The 21,669-nt window shown below is 41.9% G+C and overlaps 1 protein-coding gene across 1 annotated transcript in view; it reads left to right on the top strand.

Annotated features, from left to right (window-relative positions):
- The window catches only part of B4GALT6 (beta-1,4-galactosyltransferase 6), a 46,909-nt gene extending 37,903 nt beyond the window's left edge, over positions 1-9,006 (top strand). Inside the window, exons 6-9 of the mRNA XM_090039875.1 lie at positions 195-382; positions 1,278-1,400; positions 2,379-2,480; positions 5,170-9,006. Of these exons, the coding sequence (XP_089896001.1) occupies positions 195-382; positions 1,278-1,400; positions 2,379-2,480; positions 5,170-5,317 (561 nt within the window). The 3' untranslated portion in view covers positions 5,318-9,006. The remainder of the gene's footprint in view (positions 1-194; positions 383-1,277; positions 1,401-2,378; positions 2,481-5,169) is intronic.
- Positions 9,007-21,669: the final 12,663 nt, after the last annotated feature.

The raw sequence follows: 21,669 nt of genomic DNA, 5'->3' as shown, positions 1-21,669 counted from the left end.
TTTCTTTTTTAAGGGCACAGCTTCCCGACTGACTCTTTTACTTAGTATAACTACTTCCCTTTCTGGTGTTCTGATCAGATGGAGGAAAAACACTTTGTATCAATATATTTTTAAGAAGATGGACCAGTTTATCTATAAAGTACTATCTAAATGTTTTTTCCCCTTATAATTCCTCCTTTGTTTTCCTGTTTAAGACGGGTACACAGCCTTTTAATCGTGCAATGCTCTTTAATGTTGGCTTCAAAGAGGCCATGAAGGATGTTGTCTGGGACTGTATAATTTTCCATGACGTGGATCATTTACCTGAAAATGACCGAAATTACTATGGATGTGGAGAGATGCCACGTCATTTTGCAGCAAAACTGGACAAGTACATGTACATGTAAGCAACACAGCTTGTTCATCCTGTTTTAAAACCCATAAATGTATTTTAATGTACACAGGAATATCTATGGCAAAAAGTAATGCACCATGTAAAAAAATGTGAGATTTTTAAATCAATGGAGAAATCAGTTTCTCACCATAAAGATTTGTACAAACTGGTAACTGATGATATCATGAAAAGAAGAACAGAAGAATCCCATCTTAGTATTTGTGAGACTGTCAGCTGAAAAACAGCGTCCTTTTAATACTCTTTAAGTTATGGCAGAGTTGAATAGTATAGACAGCATTGAAGGCAAATTTGTGCTTACTAACTTCTGCAAAATCCAGTTGTAGGATAATTCTGGATGCACATTTCTGTGTTCACTGCCTGTTTGTGATATTTAAATTATACAGGTCTCAGAAATGTCTATTGCTTTTTTTTAAGTCTTTGACATGACTCCTAAAACAGCTTTTATATTCATCTGATTCATTCATCCTAAATTTTTAATGGGATTGGTGTCTTAGCTCTTTTCTGTTCTCATCTGGTACGTGCCTCCCGAGATGTTGTCTCATCGTTTGTAATATTAGTGTATGAATAGGAGAGAGAGTAATAGAAATTCCAGGGAAAATGTTACGCAGCTCATCTTTTCATGAGTGTATGTATTAATGCAGAAATTTTGCATACGACTAAAACTGGATTCCTTAACCTCTCCAGACTACATATCTGTTCAGACAGCGTATAGCTGTAATGGCATGGGTGCTGCTGCTTCCCCGTACCATTTTAAATTAATACAGTTTCCCTGTTCCTGTTTGTTAATTCTAGATACTTGTCGCCTCTCCCCACCACCCCATTGTACAAATGATTTTACTTAAATTCAACTAATACAATATAATTTGCCTCATGTCACTTCCAGCCTTCCGTACAATGAATTCTTTGGTGGTGTAAGTGGACTGACAGTAGAACAATTCAAAAAGATCAATGGATTTCCAAATGCTTTCTGGGGATGGGGTGGAGAAGATGATGATCTTTGGAATAGGTGAGTGTTGATAAAACAAGATGGAAGACATGAACTCCTTAATCCATGCAGTACTGTCAGGTTTTTTTTCACTGTTTACATGACTAAAGTTAAGAAAAGTATTTGCAGAGGTGTCCTTGGATAGATAAGTACATATTGACTTAGCTAGTGCTATTCTTTTTTTTTTTTTTTTTAAAATGGGACTGCATGAGCACTGGACTTTACAAAGTACCTAATGAAATTAGGGCTCAACTCCTGTTGATTTTTTTTCAGTGGAAATTTGTTGCTTGCCTGCACTTCCTGCATTGGATCATCTCTTCTCACGTGACATTTCCTGGGGGAACTGAATAGTGCTAACTAATTAAAAGGGATGCTAATTTAATTTTTTAAATTATTTTTCAAAATTTGTTCTCTGCTAGGGTCCCTTTAGAAATATCAGAGCATAGAATTTAAAGAATAGGTATGAAACATTTATCTTTGGGGTGCTGGTATGTTAAAATGCTCCTTAGAAATGGCATTGATGACAGTACCAGGAATATTAGGTATCTTCCCTTTTTTTCCCCCCTTTTTTCTTTTGTGCACATACCGGCTTGCCACTTTTTGTTTTTCAGTTCCTCCTTTGTTGCTTCTATTACTGTTAAGTACCTTCTTCTAGAATCTGGGTAAAAGCTAGAACATATGTTGCTTCCGTGTCACAGGCTCAGTGTTCAAGTGATATCATGCTGTTCTATAAAATAAAAGTTCAGTTGACCATCTATAGGAGAGTGAAACTATCTAATTTCTAGTAAACAAACTAAGAAAAATTGCAGACTGTAGTGCACTTTTTTGCAGTTTAAATAAAAAGTAGTTGGGGCAGGATTACAATATTTGCTTGAGAAAAATGTAAAGATAAGAATTCACTTATTTTGATACAAATGCATTTTTTTCTCTTAAACTATAAAACATTAATTTCTTTTACAAATTTCTCTTTTATACACATCTTTATCTGTTGTATTCTAGGGTTCGTTATGCTGGATACAATGTAACAAGACCAGAGGGAGATCTGGGAAAGTACAAATCCATTCCTCATCATCACAGAGGCGAAGTCCAGTTTTTAGGGAGGTAAGAAAACTGGAAACATGTTATGTTATAAGATTAAAAGCTAAGGAAGAAAAATGTCTTAAATACATTTGGCTTCCCCTTGGCATTTCATTCTGTTAACCCTAGTCCCCTTCTTTTTCAAAGATGTACCTATACGTCTTCCCCTAGCTCAATGGGGACAAACCTTTTTGGCAGGGTTACAAATGAGCCCACTGCCCTTCCCAAGTGCCACACTGACCCCCTTCTAATGTGCACACTGCTTTCTGCTCCCCAGTCTGTGCTCCATGTCTGGTCTCCTGCTCTGCTTTCTGCTTCCAGCCCTATCTAATGCTTTGCTGCCTCTCCCCTTCCCATGCTGGTGGTTGGCCTATGCAGATCCCTGTTTCATTCTCATCTCTTTCACTCTCTAATATCCTCTGTTCTGCTTCAGACATGCAAAACAGTGGTAAATTCAGTGTAAATGAGCTGTACTATTTGTTGCTGCACAGTGATGAGAAATGATCAAAGGATCAGTAATCTGGCCCAAAAGTTATTGTCAGACAATTTGTAGTAGTACTTGGGAACATTGTTTTTTGGGTGTATTGTTTGTTTCATGAATTAAATTATTAGTTTAAAAATTAAAGTTAAAAAATGAAATCCCAAGGGACAAATTATATTAAAGCAGAAGTAAAGTGAAGAACATACTAGTCATTTAAAATGTAAAACACTGATGATGTAATTATCATGAAAGTAAGTGGTGTAAACCCAGGAAGTTTTAACTTGAGGCTAAACTTACCACAGTTCCTCAAATCTAAGATGACCCTGAATTTAAGAGGACTTCCTGATAATTAGATTTTATATATAGAAAGTTTATAAATAGGTTAGAATGTCTCAGATATAGAGTCTAGTTATAGGAGGATTGTCTTTTAAATACACACACATTCCCCTACTGCTACTCTTTGCCCTCTACCCCCTCTACTTCTTCCCCCTCTAACCTTTCTGCTCCCCCCACCACCTGCAGCCTCCCACTTCAGCTCCCATAGCCTCTGCCTCTTTCCCTCCCACCCCCCCACAACTCCCCAACCTCTGCCTCTTCCCTGCACACCCCGTACTGCCAGACATTGCTTGGGCTCTATTCCCTGGTTGGAGTGCAGCACATGGCAGCGGAGCACACTAGCATTGGTGCTACTGATTGGCCCGGCAGGGGCCAGAGTTCCATGCGTTTCATGTCTGGGAGGGAACCCAGCCTGGGCTAGAGCTGAACTGTGCCTGACAGTAAGGTGGGGGAACAGATGGGGGGCGAGGAGGGGAGCAGAAGCTGTAGAAGGCAAGCAGACGGGGGCAGGCAGTTGTAGCGGGTCTGACTCTGACCGCGACTCAGGCTCCAGGGCAGAGTCAAAGCTGCAGCAGCTGCCTGGTCCCCCCCCCCCCCCCCACTTTGTATTTGAATCTAAGACCAGAGGCTTTTCTCCCCATGCTGACTTGGTGGGGGGGGGGAGACCTCATCTTGGAGTCAAGTAACTGTGGTAACCTTTGAAATATGGGAATGTACCGTGCAGGCATGTGAATAATCTTAACTCTGAACAACCTTAACTCCGAGGGCATTTATACACATACATTTGTCTGCCCTGACATACTGGAGATCTGGCACATTAGAGCATACTCAATTAATTGAGTCTGCTCTGCACATGAGCTGACACGCCTGGTGCTACATTACATGCATTTGTATAAATGGCAAAATGCATGTCAGTGATGAGAAAATGGCGGTGGTGCACTTTTGAACTTAAAAGCTTTTCATGCGTTTCAGTTCGAAAGCATGCTGCTGCCATTTTCTCAGGGCTGACATGCATTTCGTCATTTATTTATATGAATGCATGTGACACAGTACTGGGTGCTTTTAAAAGCACCTGGTGCTGAGGCGCAAGCGTATGTGCAAATGCTCTGAGATGGTGAAGGGAAAAATGTGAAGAAACTAGAATCTTTTAAAAATTAGTTTAGTCTAATGATTAGAGATCAGAAGCACTCATCACAATCATGATACTGATATGTGCAGTTAATCTTAATGTAGTTTGTTCCTAGGAATATGAAATGTACTCCAACAAGCATCTAATACAGTGGTCACCAACCAGTGGATCTCGATCCACCAGTAGATCTCAGAGCCTTTTGGAGCCAGTCTGAGGCTCGGGTAGGGGGCTGAGTGCCTGCTTGCATGCACGTGCTGCAGCCCAGCAGATCAATCCATGGGGGAGGGAAGGGGCGAGGGCTAAATCAAGGATCCCATGGTGAGGGACAGTGTCTCAGAGGCAGGAGAAGGGGTAAGCTGAGTGGGGCCCTGGCCAGGTGGGACTTACCTACTGGGGAGGCGCACCCTAAATAATTTTCTTCCCTCTGCCTCAATCTACCCCCTCACAGACTTACTCGCTGGGTGGGGGGAAGAGGGTGGCAGCACGCACGGTAGATGTTGAGTTGCTTTTAAATGCAAAAGGTGATTTCCTACTTAAAAGTTGGAGACTAATGATATAATATGTAAAAATGAAAATAAAATCAAGCTTATTATAGCTGATTTGACAAATTCCAGATGCTCCCAGAATGAGATCATAAATGTTTACAAACAATGAAAAGAGTGGCTTGAGAACTACATGACTTTCATTTAATTTCTATGGTGCAAAACTATTTTATGTTTCTTTTAAAAAACCCTTTCTGTATTCTCTCCCTTTACCTCTTTCTACAGGTATAAACTCCTAAGATATTCCAGAGAACGCCAGTACATTGATGGGCTGAACAATTTAGTATATACTCCCAAAATACTTGTTAGTAGATTATATAAAAATATAACTGTAAATCTGTTACCAGAACTTGCTCCAGTTAGAGACTATTGATGGAAGCAAAGTGGCAAACAGTGCTATGGGAGTAAATGTATAACACTGGAAAATACAAAGACACTGTATTACAAAGACCTGACATGAGGTCTTTCTGAACTTTGGCTGATGGATAGATGGGAGGAGAGTTAAACAATAGTTCTGCAAAAAGAAATCCAGCAGCTATTACTCAGATGTTTACAGCATGGGACTACTAAATATTGAAGCCTTGTTTCACCATGCTCCATATCTTAACTACTCGTACTATATGTACTGCAGAAAACAGATCTGTAATGTGTTTGAAAGTTGAGAGAGCCTCCTCTTCCAAGTAATTTTTATACAACAAATGTAATTTAACTGAATGCTTGTTTCCTTTTTAAAAATGTGTTTTGTAAATATGTGATGTAAATTAATGTGCTTACATTGCTTGTAAATATGGTAATATTTTCTGCTTCGGTATGTACTTGGTTGTGTTCTTGTTCAAATTCAGTAGGAATGTTTTCATTAGCATGAAAGAACAAGTGTAAATGTAAGTATGTTTAAACAAAGGTTATACCTTGTGTGAAATGAAGGACTTACCAATCGATGGCCAGCTATGACTGTAAACTGTTATACTAGTTTTGAGCTTTAGGCCTCCTGCATATCTATATAGAAGAATCAAACGTCATATGTAAACTTACTAGAAAAAACAGCTCTTATTTACTAATTGCTAGTAAAATCTTATGATTCCCCGCTTGCCATCTAAACAAGATTTTATGCATATTGCATGTATATTATGAACAAATCTTAAGGGTGTTGCATATCATGATATACAGGAATTTCTACTTTAAGTCTCCACGTGTGCCACTAGTGTCAATGTCAGGGATATTAATGCCCAAAACAATGTATTCTGGTGTATATGTATTTTGGTAGTGTCCTTTTTTTTTTTTTTTTTCCAAACCTAGTGAATAAGACTTATTCCTCCAGAATCAGAAGAACCAAAAATGTATCTTCATTAGAAGACAAATATTAAAGTTACATTTTAAACTAATAAAATACATTTGTAATGCATGCAGGGTGAGATTTTTCAAAATTAGACAGTATTAGCCTGTCCATATTGCGCTGGCTATGATGAGATCACTGGGACCAGAGTTAAGCCAGAGCCTACTACTTTTGAAAAAAATCCATGAATAGTATATTAAATACTTTATCGTTTAAGAGCATAATTCTGTGAAGTGCTGAGCACTTCTCACATTGTGTTAGGTATCCTTAACCCAGTGTGGTTGAGGGTGCTTAGCTCTGCCAAGTATAGATTTCCCATCAATGATGCTCAGCCAGATGGTGGGGTGAGTTGGTGTGCAGGGGCAGTCCTTGGTGTAATGCGGTGCACTAGCTCAGCCGTATACACTGGGTTTAACCATGGATCTGGCAATGGACCAGCTCTGGAGTCTTGGCAATTAATGCTGCCACTGCTTCCCTGTTGCCAAATTTCCAGAGCTGGGAGGAGTCCCATGGGCTGGATGATGTGGTCCCGCAGGCCAGAGGTTGAGCACCATGTTCTGTAATTCTCTTTTTTTGCAGTGTTAAGTGTGTGAGGCCTATTGTACGGCTTTCTTGTTTGGTTTTTTTTAATAATGTTAAATATCTTTGTTCTGGGTTTGCCTGTAATGTTATGCTACCAAAGGGCATACCTTTCAGAAGCACTATATTTACCTAGGAATTTCTTTATTCTAAATTTCTATTGTATTAATTTCTATTTTAATTCAAAATGGATTAGTTAGCTACCAACCAAGGTCTACCAATTTACTCAGCCATTTAGTCTTTTAGGAACCAAAGACTGCCACTCCCATGAAGAATGAAAGACATTTCTATAAAATAAACTCTTAATCAGTATGGTGTTCTATAGGAGTCCTAAAAAGAAATACTAATCTGTGTATACACATTTGTTTCTTGAGTTACAATCACAGATGGTATGGTGCAGAACCTCACAGGATCAATTCACCATTAGCACCCTTTCTTCTGTGGCAGTCCCAGTAGCAGGTTTCTCTCTTAGCCATTTGTTAATGAAAGTTATGAGCACACTTAGAGACATTCCAAATAATTTGCTGAAATGTAGGGATTTGATTTGATGTAGCTGAGAACAAGCTGTAGGCGTGATTGTGTTGGAATGATCTTGAAATTTACTAGTCATCATCATATACTATAGCAATGACTTGACATACGTGAAAGCTGTTGAACACAACACACTTAAAGTATGCATGCTTGAGTGCTTTTATTACCTCTTGATATATTTTTCTATAACTGAGTATATAGAATATTTTGAGGGGCACATGGATAGTTGTGAATTAAGTAACTAGTATATCGTATAAGCATCTATATTCTCAAAGAAAAAATTGTCTTGTTTGCATATGTCACATCAGCAGAACTTATTTCCTACAGGATTGCTAACCGGAATAATTTTTGAATGCCTGACTCCTTATTTTGAAGTATTTTCTGGCTTCTGTCCCCAGAATGTAGCACCCTTTCATTATGACGCATTTTTGGTAGTATAGGTTTGTGCCTTGTTTCTGAAGCATGCGTTTATTGACACACCCATGTATGTGGGAAAGCATCCTGTGAAATGAATGTGCAATTTTTTTTTAAATTCTCCTAGTGCATTTAAAAAAAATAAAAATACATGTGAATATGCTTCAGCTGAAGACGTGAAACTTTACGAAGTTAGATTGAGTTAATTATGAATGATTTTAGGAAAATGTAATGCAGTTGAAATTGTATTTAAAGGGGGGGTCTAAAGGCATAATTGTAACTTAATTTGAACTTACACGAACTCTTTATGCCCAAAACTAACACACATTAAACTTTGAAAGAGGTTTACCAACATTCTTCAGGTATCTTTTTAATGTCACTGTCAGGAAATCTTAAAAAGCTCTCATCTTATTGATGTTAAACAAACTTAGTAAGTATAACTACCTGCTGAATTCTACTGTTCTGTTGCAAACTTTAACATACATGGTGCCTTCAAACAAAAAAAATGGAAGTGCAGAGCTCAGTCATGCATATTCCTTTGATATTTTCAGATTTACAGTAAAACATAGAGAAGCCAAATGTACTGGCTGTTCAGTTCCTGACAAACAGCAAATCAAATGTGTGTCCTCCTCTCTTTAATGGACTAATATGAGAGGAAAGGTATTTGCAAGATTCTGAGAGGATCTTGCAAAGTAAGAAGTAAAAATGCAACAAAAAACTGGTGGGATTTTTTTTTTTAAAAAATGCAGTCAGTATGCTAAAAGACATTTTTCATTAAAAAATTCTTCCCACTTGCCATATTTTAAATGAAAATAGAAAAATATACAATATAATAATCCTTTTTTGAAATAAAAGCTCTAATGAGAAATGAATGCAAAATATTTGTCCTTAAATCTTTCAGGTCTATTTTTATATTCTTCTGGTTAATATAAAATACTGGTCTTGTAAATTAAAGCAAGCCAGTTATTAAAAAAAATTAAAGGACACATTGCATATCAGCAAGAGGAAGTGTACTTAAGATTATTTAATTAGTAGAGGTGTCTGAGACAGGCTTATTGAAAAATGCACTGAAACAAATGCTGGGAATTTCCTGTGTACTATCATACTTAAAATTTTTGTTTTGTTCATGAAAATGTTTGTACTTTTTTATCATTGTCTTTTATGAAATATAATGTTCTAAATATTGTGTGGTGGTCTTGTCTTTTTCAGACTCTGTATTCGGGCAGGATTAGTCTCATGTTTTGTTTTTTTCCTAGTTTGTAGTACAGTGTGAGGCCTGTAATGATTCTTTAGTGCTGATGGGATGCATCAAAATAAACTTGACACTAGTAGAAACCCTTTCCACCCGAAAATGTTTCCAGATAAAACCCTTTCCAGATAAAAATGTTAATACATTTCAGGAACATGTTAAGGCCCGTTTTTTGTTTTATTCTATTTTTCAATACAAAAAACCCCCTAAAATGAAGCTTCTTAATTTTACAGTGACATTTGATAAGATCTTTATGGTTGAGACTATTAATTCTGTACAAGGTAAAACATACTAGCCCCTGACCCTGACTTCGGGTGTCTAACTCCTATTATAATGCAGCACCTGTGTATCATTAAACTGTTCATAAATTAACAAATTACTTCTATTGAAGTGTTGGAAATGTAATATAATCATGTAATACTCCTCATCTGTTAGATCTTCAAGGGCTTTAACGGGAGAATGGAAGCAGCATTCTCTAAAGATACTGTGTTTCGTGGGTGCTAACAAATCTTATTGCCTAAGCATGAGACAGTACAGCTTTCTTTGAAATATGCTGAATAAGAATATAGGTCTGTAAGTAACCTCTGGAGTCCAGTGGCCTGTTGTTGCAGACAGTCATGTCAGATATCTGTTTCATAAACTCATCATCCTCTATCCTAGAAATAGGACTTTTCTTGGGGTATTGTGAGTGCATGTGTACACATTTTGTTTTCCTGATTTGACATTTACTGCCTTGTTTAACAAGCCAAACTCTTTTAATCCCAGAAGAGAGGCTCTCTATTCCCCTCATTATTCTAGTAACCTCTGCCCCTGTTACATTTTTAACTCTTTGTAAGTGCACGGGTGAAAAATTTATAAACAGCATAGAAATATCCCAGTTCACCCACAGTTCTGTTGCCATTATTAAATTTGCAGCAATTTCTTTATGGAAGCCTCTTCTCTTCTCGTAGTGAATACAGGCTTCATGGTGACCACTGTGTAGACACCTGATTTAGAGATTCAGTGGCTGACACTGGGTGTCAAACTCAGCCTAAAGTTGCAAATAGATTTCTTTGTTAAAAAAACTAGCTTTGAGGCAGACCTTCAAAATGTTTAACCCACCTGAACCCATCATGTATAAGCCCAGTAATACTATGCACCAGAGATGGACAGATATGATGCATCTCAGAACTTGCAGTCTTACATGACAAGCAACATAAAAGAGGAGAGAAAAAAGGTGTATCAAAATAAATACACAGATTTTTTACAGACATGCATTTGTGACTTAATTGCATCAGTAGGTAAGTGCTAACCTTCCAACTGTAGAATGAGGGTGCAAATGGACATTACCTAATATCTCATTTGTGCCACCTTAAATTTTCTCAGGGGAGCACAAATGCTGAGCAAATAGATGTCTGTACCCTTTGTTATGCCACATGAAAGGAAAATCGGGCACAACAAAAGGTGATAATAGACTTGCCACTTTATCCTGCCAGCCATCTGTTCCTTCTGCCTGCTTTCCCACTCAGCCAGACCCTGCCCTGAGTCTGCTAAAGGGGGAAAAATGTTTCTGTGCTCAGCCAGGTGGGTTGGTCAGGCTGGCAGAAGAAAACCTTGCTCTCCCTGGCTCAGGCTGACCTTACAGAGCAATTCTTCGCAACTGTGGTGTGTGCTTGGAGGGGGAAGTGCAAGTCCCCACACCTCAAAAAGGATATAGAGGAACTGGAGAAGGTACAGAGAAGTATAAAAAGGATGAGTAGTAATACAGAGGGGCTTCTGTATGAGGACAGATTAAAGAAGCTAGGCCTATTCGGTTTCGAAAAGATGCTCAATGGGATACAAGGGTTTACAAAATAGTAAACGTACTCCCTTGCAATAAAAGAACTAAAGGTCATGAAATGAAACTAGTAGGTAGTACATTGAAAACTAACAAAAACAAGTTATTGTTCACACAGTTGAAGTATGGAATTCATTGCCACAAGATGCTGTGAAGCTGACAGTTTAGCTAGATTGAAGAAAAGGATTGGATACACTTTTGGAGGAAAGGGGCATCTAGTTATTGAGCTCAGAAGTTAGGGGTATACCCTCTGAATCAGAACTTCCTAGACCTCAAATACTGAAGGCTGCAAGTGAGAGGGGGACAGGGGGAAACAATGGTTCTATGGTCTGACCCAGTAAATGGCAATTCTTATGTTCCTAGGTCTCCCACTCCCTACATTTGCAGACATGGAAGAAATCCCTTGCACATGGATTTTACCATGGACATCTGCAAATGGTATAGGGAGGGGGCTTATTCAAACCATCCTCTCGCATCCCTGCACTTGCAGACTTGCATGGGGAAATCTGCAGGGAATTCTGCTTCCTGACATGGGAGTGGGGCATCTGCAAGAGGGGGTTTTCTGCTGCTTGGAGATGTGCCCCAAGTCTGTAGACATCTCTGGAGCATAGTCAACTGTGCTGCTACATGTGGTGGAATGGCTGATGTGTGCTTCATTGAAGATACCTGTTTCTTGCCTGACATTTTCCATGCCTACAAAAAAAATAGCATAGTGACACCATATTTGAAATAATGGAACTCTGCAGTTCCATGGTATTGAATGATTGCCAGGATATGCCTCAAACAATGTATTGATAAATGGGATTTAACAGTTAGCATGTCACACTGAATGTATTTTGGGGGCTTTTAGGGTTCAAATATATTTAATTCACACTTTGTGAGCAAGAATGTGAGGTATTGGCTTTAAGGAAGATGTTCTCAAAATCCCAGGACTGAAGTTACTATGTTACTTTTTAGAAGCTTACGCCAGTGTTTTTAGGACTCCTTTTATTTTTAAGAAGAAGAAAAAACTTTTTAGGAAGAAATATGTATTGATTTCACCCAAGGCAACTGATTCAGTAAAAGTAAACAAACAAAAACTTCTCAGTAGTTGGCTAACAAGTTAGTGCTTGAATAGGACGAGTGCAATACAAGTTCTAAGCATTTTATTTATGCAGCCAGAGGGCAACATCCTTCATACTAGGTAATATCCATCCAGAAGTCCAAACCAACCAGAGTGAGTACAATCTTCGTGGTTACTATGCAGTTTCTAATTCTTTCGTTCACTAACTACTGCTGTAGTTGAGTAAGAAAAGGGACTAACGAAAGCAGCGATGGTATAATACTGAGGAGCAAAATCATTAGCAGTGAACATGACCTGTCAAGGCGGGGGAAGAAAACAACATGTTTTTAAAACACAGATCCCCAGACTGTAAATTGAGAGGTGATCTTTGTGATGACCCACAAATCTTAGACCATGGGATTTCCCTGAATTCTTGCAGGTCCCGTAACGGTGTTTGAAATAGAGTAGAGCACGTCTTTTAGAAAAATCCAGTCGTGATTTACAGTAACAGAAAATCTCCGTGATTTACAGTAACAGAAAATCTGCTGCTGTGGTATGCTGTTCCAAAGGCAGCTCCCCTTTTGGCTTTTCTTTTTAGACTGAAATGTTTAGCTTCAGAGTATAGATATTGCATCTTGCTATACTGAAAAGCTCTTTTGTCAATATAGTTTTTTATTTGGTTGGGTTTAGGTAAAGGCTCTGAGGGTATTGTTATCGAAGGGTACCATGATAAGTTGTTTCCATGCAACCGTTACACCTGCGTGTTCCCAGAGTAATTCAAGTATAGCAGAACTCCAACTGTTCACCCTGCTTCGTTCAAAGTTAGGGTGTTTTAGCTAAATTGTATCCATATAGGGTTTTGCAGACATGGGTTAACAACTACGTGCTGAACAGCAGCAGCTCCCCCCTACCCCTTTTCAAGTGGCTAAAATGTACTTTTGTCTGTGTCCTGTGATAGTCACCCTTTTATTTGTCTTTGATAAGCTAAAAAGTCTCTCACTGTATAACACATTTTCCAGTCTTTTAATCCTCCTCTTCTCTGAACCCTCTGTAGTTCCACAATCCTCTTGAATTGTGTACATCAGAACTGGATGTGATACTGCAGTAGCTATCACAGAAGTGTCAAAACCAAAGGTAATAGAGCTCTCTACTCCTACCTGTTATTTCTATAACTATGCATCTAAAGTCACATTAGCCTCTGGTGGCAGCCTCTCACTGGGAGATCTGGTGGAAAAGCTAAGCTACATCAGCTGATTATCCTCCATGACCTCGACATCATTTTCAGAGTCATTGCTTCCTCCAGTAGTTGCCCATCCTGTAGGTATTGGGTTTTTTTAGATGCTTGACCTCTCATACAGCCATGCTGAAATGCCTATCACACCCTTACACCCAGATAACAAATTATACAGATTGCTTTGTATCAGTGATGTCCTTTTATTACTTACTACTCCCCAAATAACAAACTTTGCCTCCCAACTATTATAAATATTTAAACCTGCGTTGGATTTGAGAGGCATGCACATTTGCTATTTAAGTATTTTGTGATACTTGTTTATTTCATTGGTTTTATCTTGCACTAATAAATAATTTTTAAGTGCTTAAAATTAGTGTTGTTAATTTGCAGATCTTGTTGGCTGAGGCACTTGAAATGTGATGACATGTTTTTGATATTGTTGACATGGGGTCATACGAAAGTAAGGCTGGAAGGGACCTCACATGTAGTCCAGCTCCATACTCAAGGCAGGCTTATCCTCGACTAAACCATCCTAGCCAAGTGTCAGTCTATCTTGGTCACAGGAGCATAGGAAAGTGAAGTGGAAAAGCTAAGCTACATCAGCAAGTAGGGCCACTGCCCAAACAGAAGGAATGGGCAGCAGACAACACAGCAGTGAAAGCAAGGTGTGCATCTAATAGGGTGCTTGAACCTATAAGCCTGAAATTAGGGCTAGGGACAGCAGTTGCACACAAACTGGTTTAAGTGATCAGAAACCGGTTTAAACCTGTAACAGAACAGAAGTTCAGTACACATAAACCAGTTTCAGAATGGCCAAAACTGGTTTAAGATCTGATTGATTATAGTATCAGACTTAACTGATTTAGATCAAACTGGTTTATGCAGCTTCTGATCCAGACCCCGTCCTGGCTTAAGTTAAATCAGAGTCCTCCAGCATCTCGGCATGCTCTGCAGCCCTGGGCTGGGCTGAACTGTCTGTTTCAGCCAAGCAGGGTTGGCCCTGCCACTCTCCTCCCTAGCCAGAGCTTTATCACTGCTCCAGATGGGTGAGAAAAGGTTGCAAATGGGAAACCCTGCTCTGGAGTGCTGCTGAGTCTGCCTGTCAAGGGGGTAGCAGCCCTTGCCAGGTATCCACAGCCCCCTACCCTCCTCACTGCTGCAGCAGCAGGAGCATGGCCAGGTCCAGACCTCAGTAGCTTGAGGGGAAGCAGGGGTTTAATTCCCCCATTGTAGGGGTAGGGGATGGTGAGGGCACCAGTAGGCTGTACTCATGCACCTAGGGTTGCAGGGGCCAGATGCTAGTAACCTAAAGGGGTTGGAGGGGCCCATAGGGAGGGGGCACAGAGGGGGGACGTGACTTGGCAGTGTGTGGGGGGGTGGAGCTGAGGCTAGGTACAAAGCCCAACTCACCACTGCCTCCCACTGCACCAGCATAGCCCGGACAGGTGGCACCAAGGGGTGGGGGTCAGCGCTCACCACCTCTCATCTCCAGCTCTACAGGGTCTGTGGTTTACAGGCGGGCTGCAGTGTGGATCCTCGCCCCCACCCTCTCCCACCACCGGTAGCAGAGCTAGCTATTGCAGCATGCATAGGTTAAGCGCCTGTCACCGGCTGTCTGTTTGCAATGGCGCTGGGTGCTTGGGGTGCGTTGCTGTGGGCCAGGGGTAAGAGCAGCAGTGAGGGGAGGCAGTGGACTATGGCAGCCCACTCCTCCTCACGGTGGTAGAGGGAACGATAGCAGTAGGAGGAGGTTAAGGCACCTGTCACTCGCTGCTGTGCTGGGTGCTCAAGGTGGGCTGGTGTGGGCTAGTCACCGCCTAGGGTCCTGGGCTGCAGGACTGAGCTGGACTGGGCTCCACTCCTGGGCAAGGGAGCTGGGCTGGACCAGGCTGTGGTGGTCCATTGCCTCACCCTGCCACTACCCATGTCTCTCGCCCTAAGTGCCTGGTGCTACTGCAAGCAGGCAGCAGGTGACAGTTGCTTTACCTGTGCCCACTGTGATGCTTGTTCTTTTGCCTCTGCCAGGAGATGGAGAGAGCTGTGCTGTAACTGCATCCTGCCTGTAAACTGTGGCCCCTGCACAGGGCTGGAGGCAGGAAGCGGCAGGCGCTGACCCCCACCCCTTGGGACCACCCCAGCCTGCCGCATTGCCACAGCAGGAGACAGTAGTGAGTGGGCTCCATACCTAGCCTCAGCTCCCCACTCTCTGCCCCCTCCTCGTGAGCAGCTGATTGCTCCTTGAAGAGCCTCAGCCCCAAGTACCGTGTCAGTGCCTGCCCTGCCGCTACTGGCTGTAATGAAGGGATTAAACCACCCTTCCCTTTAGGCTATTGGTGTCTGGCCCCTGCAGCCTTGGGTACATGAGTGGAGCCTATTGGTGCCCATGCGGCCCCCCACTCCCACAATGTGGAGGATTAAGCCCCCGTTTCCCCCCAGGCTACCGTGGTCCGGCCCAGCCCCTGCCACCAGCAAGCAAGTGAGATGGGGTGGGGGGCAGCTGGGGATCCCTGACAAGGGCTGCTTCTCCCTTTAGGGGCTGGCCTCCTTGGAGGCCAGGGTGGGTGTTTAAACCCGTCCCCTGTCATACTTAGGTCTGACCACGCCTCCCCCCCCAAGCTTAGTGTCCCTCCAGCCAAGGGCTCTCTCTAGCACCCCCCAGCTTCTGGCCTGAGCCCTTGCAGGCATGCGCCTGCATTTCCAGAGTCAAAAGTGAATGTTTATTCACTTTCAAATTCGTTCAATGTATACAGCTTAGACTAACCTGCAAAGACTGAATCAATTCAGGCTCTGGGGTTTTGAATGTCTGTCCCCAACCTAAGAGTCCTGAGTTCTACCAACTAACCTAGCAGAGCAGAGCTAGGTGGCCTAATAGGAGTGGACAATTGCACTTTTGTGGTGGTCCTCTGGGCTCTCAGAAGAATGGTGATGTCTATAGACTTCTGTTCATGGTAAGAACCTAAAGGAAGGTGGATGTAGGCAAGTGTCGCCGTGGAAAGGAGAGGGAAGATCTGAGGATCTGAGCAAAAGTAAGGATTGTTCCTGACTGAACACCTATGTTTGTTCAGGATTCCCATGATAAGACTTCCAGAGAAGGGAGAGGCATTGTAATGGTGGCCCCAGGCAAAGAAATTGTCCACCACCACTCTATATGGGCACTTTGTTATCTGAGTAACAGATTTCAAAACAGAGATAGCTGTTAAAGTCTGTCAGCCTTCGAAGGCTGCAGTAATGGGTGTATTGCTATGGTCTGTTCTTGTGTTTCTTTCATAAAAAGGAGTTTTTTTCCTGATATTTGGTTGGATGGCTAAATAACAGATTGTCCATCTATCAAGGCTACACACCAAAAAAGGAAATGAGAATGAATACCGGGAAGGTACACCCATTATGGAACACATTAAGCAATATGGGATACTTGCTTTACTGTATTAAGGGTTCACTTTTGGTCAGGATTCCCTCAACATACAATAAGCACTTTTGGGAAAAAGTCTGAAGTCTGAACTGCTGTGCTATCACAATGCAAATCACATTCATCTGTACATCAATTTCTTCATGCTTAGACCTTGTAGCTATTTGGCTTTTCCTCAGTTTATGTCTAAGAAAAAGTTTAACTACAGAAAGTCAGCAGAAGCTTAACCCATGTAAGAAATAGGTAATGATAGTAGATTGTTTCTCCATTGAGAAAATAGCAGAGGTTCTTTCTGCATCTTTTTTTTTTCTTCTACCGCTTATTATTTAAATTTCAAAATGTAATAGTACTAGAGCTGTAGGTGCTTCTGGATTACTAGATATATGCAATGGTTAAGATGGTTTATTTTCTGTGTTGAGCCTCAGGAAGCAGATTCTGTTTAAAACGAACACAACTTAGTTTGCTTTCAGTGATGTGCAGTGAATTTCAACATTGTTTAAAAATGCACCTAAGCATTTAGGTATATGAAAATGAGAAAAGAATTTATGGATAAATATTCTAATACACTGACAGATCATGCGTGAGCTCTTAAAGGAATGTACACTTGTGAGATCTCCTAAAAACAATCTTTGCTGTTTCTTGTATCTCTTCCCAGACTTTGTAGATCAGAAACTTTCATCCATGTGCACTAACCTATTCACTTCTAGTGCATTCTGGTCTTTTATATCATCATCCTCTCTGAATGTTAACAATTCACCTACCCAGTTTAAGCCAGATGCAAGTCTCTTGCAGTCTACCCTCCAAACATTGATCAGAAACTCAATGATCCTTTATTTTAGAAACTGCTATGTCAGGGGTGAGCAATTATTTCTGGCAAAGGGCCACTTACCGAGTTTTGGCAAGCTGTCGAGGGTTTCATGGGTAGCCTCACCCCTTGACAGGTGCCCCACCCCCGGATTACCATCTTGGGACCAGAAGTCCCTCCCCATAACCTCTGACCTTTACCACCAGAAGTCCCTCCCCTTGCCCTCACAAGTACTTCTTTAGAGGGTTTGCCATCTTAGAACAGAACCCCCCCCCCCAAATTATATACTAAAAATCAAACACCCATAATAGTATATTTTAATTTAATTTTAAAAATATTTTTGTCCTTATCTGTGTGTGTTTGTGCTCTTATGTAGAAGTGATTGCATAATAACTCAAAATGCAGTCTTATTCTTGTATGGTGTGTGGGGTGTGCAGGGGTGTGGGTGGGTGGGTGTGGGGTTTGCAGGCAGCTGTGGGTGGGTGTGGATGTGTCTGTGGGTCCAGTATTTGTGGGGTGTGGGATGGTGTGGCTGTGGGGTTTGCGGGAAGGTTTTGAGGGTATGCAGGATGTACATGGGAGTGCCCCCCACATGCCCCCCTGAGCTGGTCAACACCCATCCACACCCTGCATCAGCCCAGAGCCTGAGTGCCCTGTGGCGCCTCCTTGCCACCACCACCAGCACACAGCTCCACACACCCCATGCCCACTCTGCACCACCTGCCCACATGCAGCAGTAGCAGTGGGGACTTTACTGCATGCAGTCACGACCCTGGGAGCCCCGCACCAGCTCCAGGCTTGCCTGTTGGGGCTGAGCAGCACCAGCAGCAGCTGGGTAGAAACCGCTGCTCGGTGCAGGGGAAGACGGCCTCTCCTCCTTGCCATTGCCAGGCAGTTTTAGCTGTGGCCACTCAGAGCCCATGCCGCGCCAGGCTGTGGTGCGACTCCCTCATTGCCACCTGTCAGCTGCGCTGCAGCTGCTCCACGTTGTCACTGCTGCCATGCTGGACAGCCCAGAGGTGACGGTGAAGGAGGCACACTGCAGTGGGTCCTACTCCCGCTGGCTCCTGTCATCTTTGACAGGCAGTCAGGGGCAGATAAATATTAATTTTCTAAATATTTTAGGGTCTCCATGGTCTGGATAGAATGGCCTGGTGGGCCGGATACAGCCCACGGGCCATATTTTTCCCACCGCTGTGCTATGGTAAAGAGATTCATAACTTTCATTCTTCAATACGTGTAATCCAGGAGAACAATGCCCTCTCCACTACTCCACAGTGAAATAGAAAATCTATCTTAACTTACACATCCCTCCCGTAGCATATAAAATGTTATTAAACTTCCCCTGCTATTTAACATTTACCCTCATGCTATGCATCAGATACATTCTTCTAGGTGAAGATCTGATACCTCTATCTTATTTATTCTGAATTGAGAAGAGCCGTTCTTCATGACTGGGTTACATTTATCATGTGTACATTAACTTAATCAACTATATAATGTGGAGTTTGGGTTTTCAAAAGCCCCCAATTAATTTGGTGCAAGTCTCATTGGCTTGTAACATCCACATCTCTGAATGTATTTAAATATCTACCTTCCTTTACCTGGCTATTTTCATACACTACTTTGAAATGCTTGGATAGAATGAATTATAATTATTGAAGGTTTTTTCTGGCTAATCTCCACTACCTCTCTTGCAAACTCTTAAATTCTACTTATATTGGTATGAATAGCTGATTTCCTGATTTCTGCAAAGTTCCTGCTGTTCCACAGATAATGGAAAATACATGTGGATGGAGTTCACAGCCCTGAAGCTCTCCAGCCACCTTGGGTCTTCTGCTCTTCAGCACTGCATATTCTCTAGACCCCAAACAACTCCATCTAGCACTGCCCGGAAGGCAATGTGGCCAAGTCTATGTAATTGGACTGACATGTGGGAGACCTGGGTTGTTTTCTTGGCTCTGTATTGGGTAAGTCACTTGCCCCTCTGTCTTGGTTTACAAATCTTTAAAATGGGAATAATGACATTTTGCTGGGAATAATCCCAGTTCTCATTTATTCTCTTCATGGGTCTCATGAGTCTATAATAACAACTAACTACTACAGTAGTCATGTAGTTATGAGGCTACAGTACTGTGCATATCTCTGTACCAAAAATAAACCCTTTTTGGAAGTTTTTTTTTTTAAATGAGTAATTCCTAAGTGACCGTGTTATGAACTGCAAAGTATGTAGTTTTACTGTTGTCTTGCACCTAGGAGAGCCTCCTGCCCCCTAGTACTACAGCTTTGTATAAAGGTCAAATCCTATTCTGCCTAGAAGATGGGCCCAGAGGAAGCCTGGTTCTTTGCCTTAATGAGATGAGGATCTGGTCTTGGGCTTCTACTCCTGATCGTGTTTCTGCATCTCGCATGAAATTAGTGATTTGATAAAATGCAGAATCAGCACTGGAGGCAAGGACAGGGTTCTTTGCATTTAGCTTTTCAAAAATACAAAAGAAAGAAAAATGAATACTCACGTCAAAATTTTCATGGATGGTTGAAGGCCAAGTCCCTTCCAATAAGTGCATGTATTAAATTGAACCTAGTGTAACCCTGTTACAAATTGTTCTTCAGGGATGAGGTCCCTTTCATCAGCTTTTCTGTGTGATAGCAGAATAAAAGGCATTTATTTTTGTTTTCACCTGCCTAGAAAAAGGCAACATGTAGTTAAGTTTGAAGGGTCCTGGCTGATTGGCTCTGATGACCTGAAATGTTTTGTGCCTTTTGTGCCATGGACACCTCACAGAGCCTATCCTGGCTTGCAAAATTTCTGCATTCACCACAGCATATGACTGAGCTACAAGAATTAGATGCAAGTCACACTACTCACTACCTGGAGGACTGCACCCAGAGTTGAATAAATGTTGCCACAGATCCAGCAGGGGGCACATGAGAGGAAAAAAAATTCCACCGGCAGAAGCAGTACACAATTTCCTGATACATCTTAGTTTCATAGTTTCATAGTTGTTAGGATTGGAAGGGACCTGAGCAGATCATCAAATCTGACCCCCTGCCATGGCAGGAAAGAGTACTGGGGTCAAATGACCCTCGTGAGGTGTCTATCTAGCCTCTTTTTGAAGACCCCCAGGGTAGGAGCCAGCACCACTTCCCTTGGAAGTTGGTTCCAGATCCTAGCTGCCCTGACTGTGAAGTTGTGCCTCCTGTTGTCTAATCTGAATCTACTCTTAATCAACTTGTGGCCATTATTCCTAGATACTCTTGGTAGTGCTCAGGGGAACAGGGACTCTCCCGTTCCCCTCTGGTCCCCCTTGGTAAGTTTATAGATGGCCACCAAATCCCCTCTCAGCCTTCTCTTGTTCAGGTCCCATAGCCTCCCCTTGTAGGGCCTGCCCTGCTTCCCTGATCATGCGAATGGCCCTGCTTTGGACCCTCTCCATGTTGTCCACATCTCTCCTGAAGCACGGTGCCCAGAACTGGACTCAGTACTCCAACTGCGGCCTGACCGGTGTCATATGGAGGGGGAGGATCACCTCCTTGGACCTGCTTGTGATGCATCTGTGGATGCACGACAAGGAGCGGTTAGCTTTACTGACCACGTTCCCACATTGGCGGCTCATGTTCATCTTGGAGTCAATAATGACTCTAAGATCCTTTTCTGCCCCTGTGCTGATGAGAAGGGAGTTCCTCAGCCTGTAGGTATGGTGCTGGTTCTTTCTCCCTAGGTGCAGCACCTTGCACTTGTCACTATTGAATCCCATCCTATTCTCAGCCACCCACCCCTGTAGCCTGTCCAGATCTAGTTGTAGCCTGTCCCTCCTAGCCTGTCCCTTCTAGCATGCTCACCTCTCCCCATATCTTAGTGTCATCCATGAATTTGAACAAGGTGCTTTTCACCCACTCTTAATACATGCTTAAACAATTTTATTAAAACTAGGTACCCTCTTCTCTTGTTTGTTATACTTTGGTTGTCCTATTATTTTATTAATTGAGTATTTTGTCTTGGTGTATCCACCAGAGTAAACTTTGTTCGCAATGATAAGAAGTACATGTATGTTGTCATGGCTCTGATGAAGCCTGCAGCCTTATGTAGCACCTTAGATTCTGAATTCTTGGTCTATTCAGTGTTCTATCCTTTGCAAGCCAATGAGCTTTTTTAATGATACCTATCTAGGCTGTAAGTATTGGCTAGAAAATGCAAAGCACTGAGTCGGACACTGGGGCCTTTGAGTTTTGTCCTCTTGTTAACAGTTTTCCATAGAAAGACTTTGTTTCCACCTAAACAGTCCTATGTTATCAGAACTATTCATCAGATATTG

Source organism: Crocodylus siamensis, chromosome 3 (genome assembly GCF_052110815.1).
Source record: "Crocodylus siamensis isolate JL-2025a chromosome 3, ASM5211081v1, whole genome shotgun sequence".
NCBI lineage: Eukaryota > Metazoa > Chordata > Crocodylia > Crocodylidae > Crocodylus > Crocodylus siamensis.
Note: the sequence above shows the minus strand (reverse complement) of the source record. Positions and strands in the feature narration are given on the sequence as shown.